Raw genomic sequence first — 15,418 nt, forward strand, 5'->3', positions numbered from 1 at the left:
GTAGGTGAGGGAACCAAACTGACTATGAAGACCCCTCTTTTTGTCTAAGTATCTGTATAGAGTTCATATGTTCACTCCATGTCTGTATGGATTTTATCTACACAAGATACAGGGAATTAATATGAACTAATGTGTGGATGGAACTCGACTGTAAGCTCCACTGTAATGATATGCAATACAGGTATGGGATCTGTTATCCGGAAACCCATTTTCCTTAAAGTTTCCACTAGACTCCATTTTATACAAATAATCCAAATATTTAACAATTATTTTCTTTTTCTCATTAATGATAAAACAGTAACGTGTACATCATCCAAACTAAGGGTATAATTAATCCTTAGTCCTTATTGAAAGCAGAACCAGCATATTGGGTTTATTTAATGTTTACATGGTTTTCTAGTAGATTTAAGGTATGAATATCCAATTCCGGAAAGTCCCAAGCATTCTGGATAGCATATGCCATACCTTCCCCTATCTGAAGATAGTGGTTAAATTGACATTTAGACATTTTCTATCAAATCTCTTAAAATAAAATGGTGCTCATGCTGTCTTAAATAACCCAATCAGTTTAATCAAACATTTTTTTTTCATTAAGAGATCTCTTCTTAACAGAATGAATTTGCTAAATCTAAGAAACTCTGCAATATCTATCCATATAGAAAAGAATTTTCCTCTTTGACTGTACTCAGTTCAGCAATATGAACTCTACACCAGAAAAAACATAATTTTAATTTACATTAAACTGCTTTCTATTAACAATTAAGATGTCAGGCACACTTGTGACAATTAAGGTGTCAGGACCCCTAGTTAGTGGAAGTAAGGACCACTGAGAAGCTTAACACATAAGAACAGGGCAAAAGCCAAAACAATTTAGTATTCAGAGGTTTAAAGAGTTTGTGGTAAAAAAAAACAGACATTTGCTCAAGGCAGGCTGCAAGCAGGGAGGCAAAAACCTGCAGGATGTATATGAAGCTTTTCCTGCTCACAGGGACATGCTTTCCTATGAACTGAGTGTGTGTGCCAAAAGGCTGGATCAAGGCCCTTTGAAAATGTGGGTTTAAACCGCTTACGGTATCTGCTTCTCACTATCTGAGGCTAGTGTCTGCTATGATGATGAGAACAATTAATCTTCAAAATGATCATCCTTCAATTTGTTAAACAACCCCTTCCATTAGGCTGCTACATAGGCCTAAATAAACAGGTCTCATTAGAAATATTCGTTTGATCAAGCCATTTGATGCCGTGCTGAGCCGTGCTGAGTATTACTACATATTGTACTAAGTTCAGTAGAACATTACCTCAGAGCAGAAATATGTATGCAGACTATTTGCACTTACTGTATTTGAGCTCTATTAGATTTTTTTTCTGATGCCCATAGTTTTTCTTAGAACGTATTTTTTTGCAACATTGAGCTCGATTCAAATCAATGCGAAAATTTTATTTAATGCTTTATCATTTATCATGTGTGAGATTCAATATGAGGAGAAAAAAAAACTTTTCTCCTAATTCAGTTCCAGTTTTTCCTATTAACTTCAATAGAGTTTTCATATGATAAACAGTGAAAACAGTGAAATACGTTTTTCTGAGTATAAATCATTCTCATCTACTCATCTGTATATTCTATTCTCATCTATATATTGTTGTGACTGTGCTCAGTACTGGGTCAGACTTTTCATGAATTGTTACCACTGACCTGTACTAAGTAGCTGCAGGATATCAAACTGCAATTTGAACCCATATTAAAATCAGTACAAGGAAGATGCTTTGCCCTAGGAGTCAAATTAACAGCAGACCTCATTATACATTCAACACAATTCTTTATATGCAATTATATATTCTAGAGCACTTCATTGTGGATTTAAGAGGAAATTATAAAATACTGTGTCTTTAGAATGAGAATAGAAATTAATACTAACTAGCTAGTGCAAGAACAGATAAATACTAGAATTATAAGGATCACTTTAGGGTCCGCAATAGAAAAGAAATGGCAATGAATAAAACAAAAGAGGGTCCATTTATGATTGTTAGTTGCAATGCTAGGCACCAAAATCAGCATTGTATGTTACATCTCTAGGTGTTCTTACGTGTGCCAACTCATTTTGCTTGAACATGTTATTGATACTGCCTGCTCAGGAATGTCCACTTAAACAGTGCAACAATGTGTTCCTGATTTAAGTTTTGCTTCTGTATTGATGAATAAGACACACATTGAATTAGCATTTTGGTAAGAGTGTTATAGAACATAGGAAATATTAGAAAATTCCAAATCATTACCTAGCTTAGGAACACTTAGGAAACAGTGATGTTTTTTTTTAAATACAGTATTAAATATTCACCATATTTCCACGTTGAGTAAACTGAGCTCACCTGTTTTGGGATCAACTGAAAAATAAGGCTGCCCTTGAAGAATACTATAAACAACTCTTGCACTGTTTCCATATGTAGGATCATCTCCATCTGTAGCTGTCACCTGAATAACCGAAGTACCTAGACAAACAGGAAAAAACAAAATAAATTACGTATGCTAATGTATCTAATAAAATTACACATTTAGCTCATATAAAGAGATTTAATTTCAGACCTAGTTACAGATTCAAGGGGTAACGTAATCACAAAGAAAAAAAAGTTGCACAAATAAAATTAAAAGTTTGTTTTCCAAAATTTCATTCTTTTCTTTGCAATTTTTAATTGTGTATTGCACAATCTTTTGGAGCAAAAATGATAACTTTTAATCAGTTTCCGGGTTTTCAAAAGCTATATTAAATTTGCACTAAGAAAATAGTTCTTATAAGTGTTGCCAGTGCAGATTTGTGATCTTTGGTAATCACTGTTAAAACATTAGCCAGATCAATACTGATGATGAAATATCTTGTCATTCATTTTTTTTTTTTGTAATTCAAAATTTTTATTCATTTTCAAATAGACAGAGAAAAGAGATTGTCAACACATGGAGCAAGGGACGAACTTGCTGGGTATAGTATACAAAACAGTAGTCTGTTTTAATCAGTTTATTCATACATTTCTATCTATCTATGATGGAGTGAAACTCCTTTTGTCCCAAATCTTGTCATTAAATTAACAGAAAAATAAACAGTCATGGGTGAAATTCAGGGCTACTTAAAGTATAACAAAAGGCATAATGGTAGTGTGTCTGATCTAGCCAGAATTGTTTCAAACTACAAAAAAGTGATTAACCACTACACATTCTATAGCACCCTCTATTATTTGTAATTTATTCACTGCAAAACAGTGTTACAACTGAAGCAATCCAAGGCAGGTCAGTTTATCTAAGTTTCACCAACCTGACACCTGTCAAAGAGTTGTTTCAGCATGGACAAAAATGTAAATGTATTTATTAAAAAAAAAATTACTGAAGGTAACTATTATTATTGTCTGATAAATATTGCTGAGATTTGATAAATAAACCCTTAAAGAAAACATTTTGGAGTGTACATACAAACTAGCAAAAAGTGATGCAGAATCTTTTGGTAGAATTGTAATAAGGGCTATTCCACACTGGCGAGGCATTTTCAGGCGACTGTTGAAAAGCGCATCGCCTCGTGTGGTTAGCACAGGCGTTTTTACATAGGCGCCCATACAAAACTGTCGCCTGTGCCGGTCGCGGCGACTGGCGCGGCGCTTTGTCGCCGCGACCGCAAACGCAGGGCTATCTCCCCGTGTGGACTAGCCCTAAGAGTTGAAATTGTGTAACTTACAACAATAGGAAACACATTCTCAGCAATTTCACATTATAGACTGATTTTTTAATGAAATATAAATATTTCATATCCTGCCAGAATCTTCATTCAATCATTCTCCCAATCAAGTCTCCCAATACTGTACATCACTCTTCTTAAATACAATAATCCTTATATTCACAAATGTTTTCTTACTCATCTACTTTCTTCCTTCTACTCACATAATATATTTACAATTAATTACATATTTAAAAACATTTCAGAAAGCATTTCCAGAATTAAGAAAATTAGTTAGGTCGATTGAAGGCTTTTGAACAATTACAACAGGAGTACAAGGTACATAAATCAGATTTCTATAAATTCCTACAAATCAGGCATTTACTCTCCATATTTCCTAACCCATATGATAGGGATCGAACCTCCTTGGAGATCCTATGTAACAAAAATCCAGCGGCGCCTAAAGGTATTGCGAGATGCTATGATCTAATATCTACAAGGTTCGTACAGGGAAAGTTCCCAGCAATATTGAGATGGGAGGAGGACCTCCAACAAACCTTTCCGATGGAAGAATGGTCGGGGGCCATCAGAAGGATGAAATCACACACCAGCTGCGCGGACCACCTAGAAAACTATTTTAAAATACTACACAGATGGTACTATACTCCAGACAGACTCGCACTGATGTATCCAGGTACCAGCAATCTCTGCTGGAGAGGCTGTAAAAACAAAGGATCAATGATACATATATGGTGGGGCTGCACTGTACTGAATAACTTTTGGACCAAGGTATATCACACGATTACAGCAGTATTAAATATAACAGTTACAAGAGCGCCCACAACGGCCCTTCTTGGCTTAGACACAAACATAAATGATAGGATATCAGAGAAACTGCTAACTCATATTTTTATAGCAGCTCGGAGACTAATAGCTAGATTCTGGAAACAAAAGGAATCCCCCAAAGATGATCAGTTAATACAAGAGATAAATTCCAATATTCAATTTGAGAGAGCAGCACTGACGGCTATGAACCATCCTCTCAGTGACAGTCAAAAATGGCAACAATGGACTCTATTCTACGATAGGGCAACCAAAGGCTCACTAAACCCAACACATGGCAGCAGTAAGAGCTGAGAGATTGTTGGAGTAGTAATGATAAGTTAATCGAGCATAGATATATGATATACAGATACCAGGTTTGTCAATGGTTGGAACGAAGCCGCAATGGTTTATGCCCAAGTTAATTTCTCCCCCGTTCCCCCCTCCCCCCCACCATATCCCCTATACAGCGTGGCTATACATAGGCAGCTTATCAGAGGTACTATTGTTGAAAAATGTTGTGTATCTTACATGTTATGCAGTGACCTCTCAGATGCATATTGATAATTCTGTTACTTCACTGTACTTGAAAATTATGTATCACTAATATCTGCTTTTTTCAATAAAGACAAAATTTGAGTGAAAAAGAAAATTAGTTAACAGGTGGTTAATAATCACAATCTAATTTAAAAATAAATTGCCCCAGACTGTCGTTACCCAGTAATGTAACCATTGCGCGTTGTTTATGAATGCATAATTATGATTACAAGAGGTCTTATTTGATGCAATATTTTGGGGGGATATTTATTAAACCTTACATTTTTCTGGTTGAGTTTTTAAAGGAAAAAAACTTTAATTTTTCAAGATTTATTATACAGGTATGGGATCTGTTATTCGGAAACCAATTTTCCAGAAAGTTCTGAATTACAGAAAGGATGTCTCACATAGATTCAAGTATAATCAAATAATCCAAATTTTTAAGTAATTTCCTTTTTCTCTGTAATAAAAGAGTACATTGTACTTGATCCATCAAAGATATAATTAGTTCTTATTGGAAGCAAAAGCAGCTTATTGAGTTTATTTAATGTTTACATAATTTTCTAGTAAGGTATGAGGATCCTAATTACAGAAAGATCTGTTATCTGGCAAACCCCAGGTCCCAAGCATTCTAGATAACAGGTCCCATACCTCTACTCCATAGCTGCTAAAAATTTGAATCTGAAAATACTCCAGCTAAAACCTGCCATGTAAAAGTCAGTGGCAGATGATCCCTTTTGCAATTGAAACATGTTTTTGCCTTCATAATTGTCGTTGGGCTGTTGGATGCTGGCTTTCGTTCGATAATATGATAAATTCAAGTTTTTTGGACTATAATAAAATCGTTTTTGGGGTGGCAATTCGAGAAGTCACATGATTTGAATTGTTGCACGATTCTGTCACGACTTCTCCTGCATGGACCATTTTCAGTCCAAATTGTTAGTAAATTAAGCCAGATCATGGATTGGAGTTTGTTCAAATTTGTATTATTAAAATAATAGGAAAAATCAGTTTCTTACAGTTAAACTTCTTAACTGTAAGAAGTCTAATATAGGACCAGGTCAAAAATGCACTTCATTCACAACAAGTTGTTTTTACAATTAATTTTGAAAATGCACAGCATTACAAGATATTGCAACAACCATAGTAAGTAAAATTCATAAAAAAACCTTGCCTCTTGGAAATAAATTTATAACATGAATCTGTAAAGTGCATAACATTATGACTAGTCTCGCAATGAAAGGATAAATATCAGCAGAATGCCATGTAATTAATAACACACAGTGATATTTTACACATCACCATGAATTAAAAAATAAATTACCAGGACATCCATTATACCTCTGCTGTTCTGAAGACAGGGCACTCACCTATTCATATAAAGTGTGTATCTTTTAAACACCGAGGGGCCGATTCATCAATAGTCGAATATCGAGGGTTAATTAACCCTCGATATTCGACTGGGAACTAAAATCGTTCGAATATCGAAGTCGAACGATTTAGCGCTAATCCTACGTTCGATCGATCGAAGGATTTTTCGTTCGATCGAACGATTAAATCGTTTGATTCGAACGATTCGAACGATTTTAATCCAACGATCGAAGGAAAATCCTTCGATCAAAAAAAGGTTAGCAAGCCTATGGGGACCTTCCCCATAGGCTAACATTGACTTCGGTAGCTTTTAGCTGCCGAAGTAGGGGGTCGAAGTTTTTTTTAAAGGGAAAGTACTTCGACTATCGAATGGTCGAATAGTCGAACGATTTTTCGTTCGAATCGTTCGATTTCGTTCGAATTCGAACGAATTTAACCAATTCGATGGTCGAAGTACCCAAAAAATACTTCGAAATTCGAATTTTTTTAATTCGAATCCTTCACTCGAGCTTAGTGAATCGGCCCCCTAGTCTATACCATTATTTTTCACTTGCTAATGGTGCAAATGCAATCCATAGTGCAATTATATTTTTTTTTTAATTTCAATGGATTAATTAACAGTTGCCTATATGCAAATATACATTTTAACAAGGCCTACTAATAAAAAAAATAAAATGATGATAGCTTGATAATAATAGTCTTCAAGCAATTAATTTTCCAATATGCAGATTAACATTAGATTTCATGGCTGAACAGTTAATGGTTTTATGCCAATATGTCTTTACGAAGTGCAGAAAAAGAGAGCAAACTGACATGTTGTGTCCTGCCCTTTTCTGAAGTATTGCAGACATGGAGTGCAGAGACCTGTGTGTGCTCAATGAACACAAGGATGTCTGCATTCTCTAATGCCCTTATACACACCATGCAAAAATTATGGAGGGCTGGCTCTCTATGGCAAGCGATAAGGAAAGGACTGCCCTATCTTTCTAATACAGAGCTTGGTGCCTTAAAGAAAGTAGTTTTTTTAAGGCACTAGTGCACTGGACCTATTGAAGCAGCCAACCGAGGACACACAAGGTCAAACAACTAGGTATCCCAGCATCAATAGGCACACTTTTCACAATGGCAGTATAACCAGCTTTACTAGATACAAGTACTTTCTATGTTGCACAACTGCAGTTGCGGTCATAATAGAACCCTATGGTGTTTATTGATTTTGATGAATCCACAGAAAATATAGTTATGTTCTTGTTATGTTATATTGTTACAGTCAAACAAAAGTTATTAAAAAGTTATTATGGGTATAATGCAGAAGAAGGTTCTCTTGTTAAATTCTCTTGTTAAATTTCTGCATTGAATTTGCACAGTATATTTATGTCCTCATTAGGTATTCACCATTTATTAGTGTATTTATTGCTGAGGATTAATGAGTGTATACACAAGAAATTATGTTTATGCCACTCAACAGATTCCTAAACAACTTGATTGCTTAATATCACTGTGTCTATTTAAGTGGTTAAATGTCAAGTGCAAAGGTCTTGACATAAAAAGCAACAGTACTCTGTGTTTCCCCAGCAACAAGCATCACAGGGCAAATGCGTACTGTAACTTCTGCACCAGTATATTAATTTACATTTATTTTCTAGATCTGTTATTTTAGTCTACACAAACACATGCTTTAGATTGCATTTTTTTTTCTATTTGGGTTCTTTGTTGCAATGTCACAACTTTTTTTCTGCACTTGCAACTTTAAAAATTAATATAGGCCCTGTGGGGTAGATACTTTTAATACTTATATACCCTATAATGTTTACAATGTAGCTATTACGGCAGGACACGATGATGCGTTTTGACCCGACACGTCACAATGCGACTAAACACATGCAACGTGTCGGATGGTTTACTGAAAACGGAAGGAGAAATCGCATGTTACAACTACATTGATCCGACGGTCGGATGAAATCGCAGCGTTTTCAGTAAACCATCCAACACGTCGCATGCGTTTAGTCGCATTGCAACGTGTTGGGTCAAAACGCATCATCGAGTCCTGCCCTTAGACAAGATGACAGATGAAATACCACGTGTGCATTTATGGTCACTTAGGGGCAGATTCACTAAGCTCGAGTGAAGGCTTCGAATGAAAAATACTTCGAATTTCGAAGTATTTTTTGGGTACTTCGACCATCGAATTGGTTAAATTCGTTCGAATTCGATCGAAATCGAACGAAATCGAACTATTCGAAGTAAAAATCGTTCGACTATTCGACCATTCGATAGTCGAAGTACTTGCCCTTTAAAAAAAACTTCGACCCCCTACTTCGGCAGCTAAAAGCTACCGAAGTCAATGTTAGCCTATGGGGAAGGTCCCCATAGGCTTGCTAACCTTTTTTTGATTGAAGGATTTTCGTTCGATCGTTGGATTAAAATCCTTCGAATCGTTCGATTCGAAGGATTTAATCGTTCGATCGAACGAAAAATCCTTCGATCGTTCGATCGCAGGATTAGCGCTAAATCCTTCGACTTCGATATTCGAAGTCGAAGGATTTCAATTCGAGGGTCGAATTTCGAAGTATTTTTTACTTCGAAATTCGACCCTTAGTGAATCTGCCCCTAAATAATGTGTATGGAGCAAATTATGCTACATCTTTATCTGTCTTCATTGGGCCCCAAAAACACAAACAGCTTGCAGTAAATTGTAAAGAGCTTGCAGTAAATAGTAAAGGGCAAATTAAATTCCTGTCTAGTTAGACCTTCAAGGGATAAGTACTGCACAATTGCTGTCCTATGAGAACATTTTTTATAAAATGCACAAATAAAATAAGCCATGGACTGCTGTTTTGTAATACTTGTACGCTTAATCACTTCTGGGTTACTCCCACATGGTTGTTTTGAAGTGGATATACAGTAATAAAAAAATCTTTTAAAAAGATCCAGATTGCAGGGTGAAATGAGAGCTGACCAAATCAATTAACAGTAAACGAGTTTCATGTTTATTACACTATTTGTGAGCTGAAAATCCCTGAAGAAAACGTTCACCTCAAATTTGTAGCTAATTCAATACTGATTAATGGTTGTTCAAATGTCAGTTCACCAATACAAGCCCTGTCCTTTCCTTAACAAAGCAAATTAAAGTAAAAGCAAATCACACATCTTCCTCTAACTAGAAACTGATGACTACTAAGCTACAGAGCAGTAGCATCTTGAATGTTTAATAGGTTTAATGAATGATTTTTTTGTAACTAATTTAAGACAATATAGAATCATGGTCATAGAAATATATCACAGGTACATAAATGTTTTTCATTTTATTGAATGATAAATGCGTAAAATACATTCTAAAGGTTTGTAGAAAATGAACTATGATGAGATAAAGCTAAACATTCTTAAACATAGCCAGCAATGTCTATGTAAAATCTAGGGCTGCAATTTTGATTGAGTGTAATTTTTATTTTTTAATGACTGGAGGACAGGCAGTATACTATTGACATTATGCCCTTATTCGCCAATGCAATGTGAAAAAAAAAATTATTTTCACATACTGTATAAGAGCAAGTGTTCTGTGTATAAGGTGTATATAAACACCGTTGTCCTCCAGCACTTGCACCTGTACACTTGGTAAATTCGCTTTAAAGTCTTTATTTGTATATTTTTTTCTGATTTTAATATATGATGCCTGAAGTCATACAGTAGATAAAGATTGGGAAATATATACAGATAAACACTTTATGGATATATACAGTATGAGTGAGAACATCTCTCCACAAGTGTCAAAGGGAATACTCCAGTAAATTAACTACAGTGTGACTCTGGAGCAGGGGAGTAGGTAAAATATGGGGTTTAATTTATCATCAGCAGAAACTAATAATTAGAGCTTTTCTTCATCTAGCTGAATGTAAAGCAGTGAAAGCAAAATCTGTATGGTTTCTATGTGATATTGACCATTATTAAGATAACATTTAATAATATGTCATATATACAGTAGCTCAACAGAAGTCAGTTGGCCTTTCATTGTCTCCAATCTGACCTTTATACATGTTTCCATTTGCTGATTTGGTCTTTTTTTCTTTCAATCTATGGAGGTTTGGCTGTATGTTTAATGTTGTTATTTACACATTTATTCACTTTCACAAGGAATTGCAGCACTTTATCAGTAAATATTTTTTGCATATAGTATGGAAAGTAAAACTAAGTTAAAATGTCATATACTATATGCATGTGTGTATGTATCTGTGTGCACTTATTATAGATAATGACTGTGAAATAAAGTTGACATTACTGACAACTGAAACAGGCAAGAAGGGGGAAAAATCTATTTCTTAAGACAAAAGTTCATTAATTTATATTAAAAACGCAATTCAAATATATGCAATGTTTTTACAATGTATCTCATAGATTAGTATGCAGCAATTTTAATATTATTGTTGTATATGCATTATGTAAGCAATATGTGTTTTTTTTCAAAGATGTTTAAAGGGATACTGTCATGGGAAAAAAATAATTCCAAAATAAATCAGTTAATTAATTCTGCTCCAGCAGAATTCTGCACTGAAATCCATTTCTCAAAAGAGCAAACAGATTTTTTTATATTAAATATTGAAATCTGACATGGGGCTAGACATATTGTCAATTTCCCAGCTGCCCCAAGTCACTTGTGACTTGTGCTCTGATAAACTTCAATCACTCTTTACTGCTGTACTGAAAGTTGGAGTGATATCACCCCCCTCCCTTCCCCCCCCAGCAGCCAAACAAAAGAACAATGAGAAGTTAACCAGATAACAACTCCCTAACACAAGATAACAGCTGCTTGGTAGATCTAAGAACAAGACTCAATAGTAAAAACTCATGTCCCACTGAGACACATTCATTTACATTGAGAAGGAAAAACAGCAGCCTTCCAGAAATCATTTCTCTCCTAAAGTGCAAGCACAAGTCACATGACCAGGGGCAGCTGGGAAATTGACAAAATGTCTAGCCCCATGTCAGATTTCAAAATTGAATATAAAGAAAAAAAGCAGAATTCTGCTGGAGTAGCACTATTAACTCTGATTTTCGGACCGTGTGTGGAGAGTCCCGACATTTTTCATCTGTCGGAGATCGGTCGTTTGGTCGATCGGACAGGTTAAAAGATTTCTGTCAGCTGCCGATGATATCTCTGCATGTATTGCCGATCATACAATTTTCAGAGGGAGACTGTCACTAGCTTTGGTCGGATATAACTTTCGTACGATTGCTGTCAGGGGCAGAACATTGGCTCATCTGTTATTTTGTACTTTATTTGATAGGAATGGTTAGTGGCAGGTCGGGAGATGGGAAAGTCAAATCGTATGATGATTCCTCTTTTTAAATTGATTTTAAATACATCTCAGGTAAATTATCTGGAAAATGGAGATAGGTTATATACTATATGGATAATTTTTTTTAATAAAAAGATAAGTTTAATTTGGAACAAAACCAAGATAGCTTGGACAGACTTTGATTCCCGAGAGAAATGACAATACATTGGGAGACATTTCAAAACATGAATAGCTTATTTGGAACAATAACACAAATCTCAAATCTACTTGGACACCCATCTAAATTTTAAAAATAATTTTTAACATTATTTCATGTTCCTATAAAAAATATAAATGCATAGAGGATAATTTATAAACTTTATGCAACACATAATAATTTGCACAGTGAATACACTGTAATTACCCCGTGTGTGCTTATATTTATAAACCTGGACAAGATGGGCCTGTTTAATGTGCAAACATAATTGTGAATTTTTATTTGCACTGTGATTATCGTTAAGAGCTATTTAAATATGGCATAATCGCAAATGCGAAAATGTATGCATACAGGGCCTCTCCTGCGATGAGGAGAGGTTATAACCTTGCCTCAGGCAGCAGTGACAGGCCAGTTACAAGGGGCGGCAAAAAGCAGCCTCTTGTAATTTTAAGAGCCAAATTACCAGTTTTAAACCTGAGATCCTGCTCTGCTAGTGCTATTGCGCTCATTGCACTAGCCATGCTTCCCCCTTTGACCTGCTCCAAAGCTGATTTTTAAGTGCAGAGTAGAAGGGGGGGGGCACACCTGGTCTGTTGCAGCAGCCCCAGAATTGCCCCTGTATGCATATACTCTGAGTTCAAGTTATGCCACAACTTTGGTGGTAGAAAAAATATTCACTAAACTAACTTTGTAAATTGTGAATTTATATTTGCAAAATTACCTTCTATACTACATACACAAAATGCATGCATAGTGGCTGCATTCATCCAACCACCCATCTCATTTGCGAATATTTGTGCACATTGCAAATTTCACTGCAATTTGCAACAAAAGGAAAGATGGGCACAGTGCAAAATGTAGGTGTTTAGGAGAAAACCATGCGCAAAACAACTATATAATTACAATATTACAATACAAACCGATAACTTACCTTTATTATGATCAACATCATCCACTAGTAAGAATTAATATATTGTATTGCAGCATTATTATTTATTTATTATTTTGAACAGGTTTTAAAAAATGGTGAAGGAAGCTATTCATGTTAAACGTGATCATGGCAGCTCTAAAGTTGTACTATTCTTGACCTGCATGCACGTACAGTAAGGGGTCTATTTTCTCTAAAACTTCAAGGTTTTTTTTTTCATTTTTTGAGAGTTTGTATGCCCCAAAGCAGCAAAAATTACTGCAGCTAAAAAATCAAATGCATGTAATAGTCAATGCTAGAGGTGACTACTATCGGAAAATGTTTTTTGCCTTCACGATTTTCAGGTGTTTTGGGGTGTATGAAGATGGTTTTTGCTCAAAAACTCAGTAAATTCGAGGTAGTCAAGAGATTTAAGTCTATTAACTTGGAAAATTCAAGATATTCGTAAAAACTTGAATTTTTCAAGTTTTCAATGTGATTATTAGTAAAATAGTAAGGTCGAAATTGTTTCTGGTAAACTATGCGAAAAAATTTTTTTAGTAAATAGCCCCCCTAAATGCAAATATAAAATTTGGACATCATATTACATACTGTGCATATCGGGCATGTAGGGTTATAAAAATAAAATAATCTGATATTTTTGCTTTTATTGGATACAGCATGTGCTGAGCCTTTGTTCTTAAAAAAACAAATTATGTTGTGATTCTTTTCTGCAAGAATCTGTAGGATATAAGCATATGTTTTATTTCTTCACATAATGCTTTGATTGAAAGCAATGTTGCTGTTAGGAGTTATCAAGTTCACAGTTTGAAGACAGAGTGTAGGCAACGGAAAATGGATGCGATTGTAGTAATTTGAGGTAATGTGCTTATTTAGAATCATACATACTGCATGTATTAGGGAAAGATGTGGCATTCATATTTAGTACTGTAATACTTAGCACACAGTGTCTTTTATGGTACTATTTCAACATTTGGTGGTTCATGGTTTTGCAAAACTATTATCTTTTAAGCACAATGCATTTTTGATTTTAAGGGATATATACCTTTCAAAACAATGAATGTTAAAATGCAATTTAATAGAAATAATTAGTTAACATACTATGTATATGTAGGCACCCACAGGTTTACTAAGCCCCTATGGCTTTAAATCCCCACACTTCCTTATCTCCCTAGTCGCTGGGCAGATGCCTATGTATCTAGTTACTTAATTTACATATTTATATATTTGGCCTACATACCTTATGAACACTTACTGCCACACTGTAAGCGTGCCTGGTTAGGGGTGGCTCTTTCTCTTTGGTTTTTGGTTGCTGACCCTGCTGAATCTATTCAGCCTGGGAACACCAAGGTCCACCAAAACTGTTTTGCCCTAGAGAGGTCAGATAATTTCATAGTACTCTTTAAGAGAATAAGATAGTTGGTTTATGTAGCATGAGCAGCCTGTGCTCCAACCATGATCATAGCAGCTCTCCCCTAGGGTTCGAATCTGCCTATAGTGAAGGGACAGCAGCTGGATAGGGAATCAGGCTTTAGATATATTCTCCCTGGCCTGATTATTCCACTGTATGGGATCTGAACCCTGCCGGGCCATTCCTTCCTAGAGGTGAATTACCCTATTACTTCCACATGGTGTTACATCTTGCTGTCTCTGCCTCACTGTCCTGGCATATTAACATATGAACTGCCTTGTCTCTCTGGATGTTAGTATTAACTCTGTGGATCTATTGTCTTGGACAGAAAAACGTATTATATTATTTGCTGCAATAACCTCCTGGCATCCTTGTTTATTATATTTTTAAGCACAGTAGCCTCTGATAGTAGTATTTCAACTACACACTTCCCTCTTATCTTCCACATAGCGAAGGCACAGGGCCTTGTGTGTTAGAGTCAAGTTTAACCTTTGCTCTAATGTAAATAGCTGGGCATTAACCCTTTTGGTCTAAAATATCCCAAAATAGCATTACATATACATTAATTTGTAATATTTAAATATGACATTGCCATATCAATATATCTATATTAAAGTAGTGTATTATTTGTTTATAAACTTACCCAAAAAGAAGAAATGTATTCATTTAAGTTTGTATACACATAACGAAGATGATGCACAAGGATATTATGCCTGAACAGATGGAAAGAATGTTGAAAATATGCTTGGCCTCCCAGGTGGAAAATTCCAGAATCATTAAAGGAAAGCAAACATGGCATTTTCACAGCTCATTGTAAAAACCCTTTTAGAGGGTTAAAATAAGGGCTTAAAATATGTATTTTAAAGCAAATCCCTTGCACTTCTTCCCACTAATGGAAGGAATTTATAGACACTGCACCCCATAAGAGCACAAAAGTTTTGCCATACTTCATAGATCAAATAGAGCAATTTTAGAAACAGAGCCCAGTGGATGTTGTTTTCAGAATATGAATAGTTCAAAGCAATTTCTATAGAAGAATGTCTTATATCTTTATTCTAATAGCAGTTTAGCCACTGTCCAAACTTTGCTTATAAAATGGTTTTGATATAATTCTATGGTAAGTGTCGGTCCCTTTTTTGGAAATGTATGGATTATGATATACTT

The 15,418-nt window shown here is 35.2% G+C and overlaps 1 protein-coding gene across 1 annotated transcript in view; it reads right to left on the reverse strand.

Annotated features, from left to right (window-relative positions):
- Nucleotides 1-15,418, reverse strand: part of cdh18.S (cadherin 18 S homeolog) — a 355,950-nt gene that overhangs the window by 125,406 nt on the left and 215,126 nt on the right. Inside the window, exon 6 of the mRNA XM_018269418.2 lies at nucleotides 2,368-2,487. Within this exon, the coding sequence (XP_018124907.1) occupies nucleotides 2,368-2,487 (120 nt within the window). The remainder of the gene's footprint in view (nucleotides 1-2,367; nucleotides 2,488-15,418) is intronic.

This window comes from Xenopus laevis, chromosome 6S, assembly GCF_017654675.1.
Source record: "Xenopus laevis strain J_2021 chromosome 6S, Xenopus_laevis_v10.1, whole genome shotgun sequence".
Lineage (NCBI taxonomy): Eukaryota > Metazoa > Chordata > Amphibia > Anura > Pipidae > Xenopus > Xenopus laevis.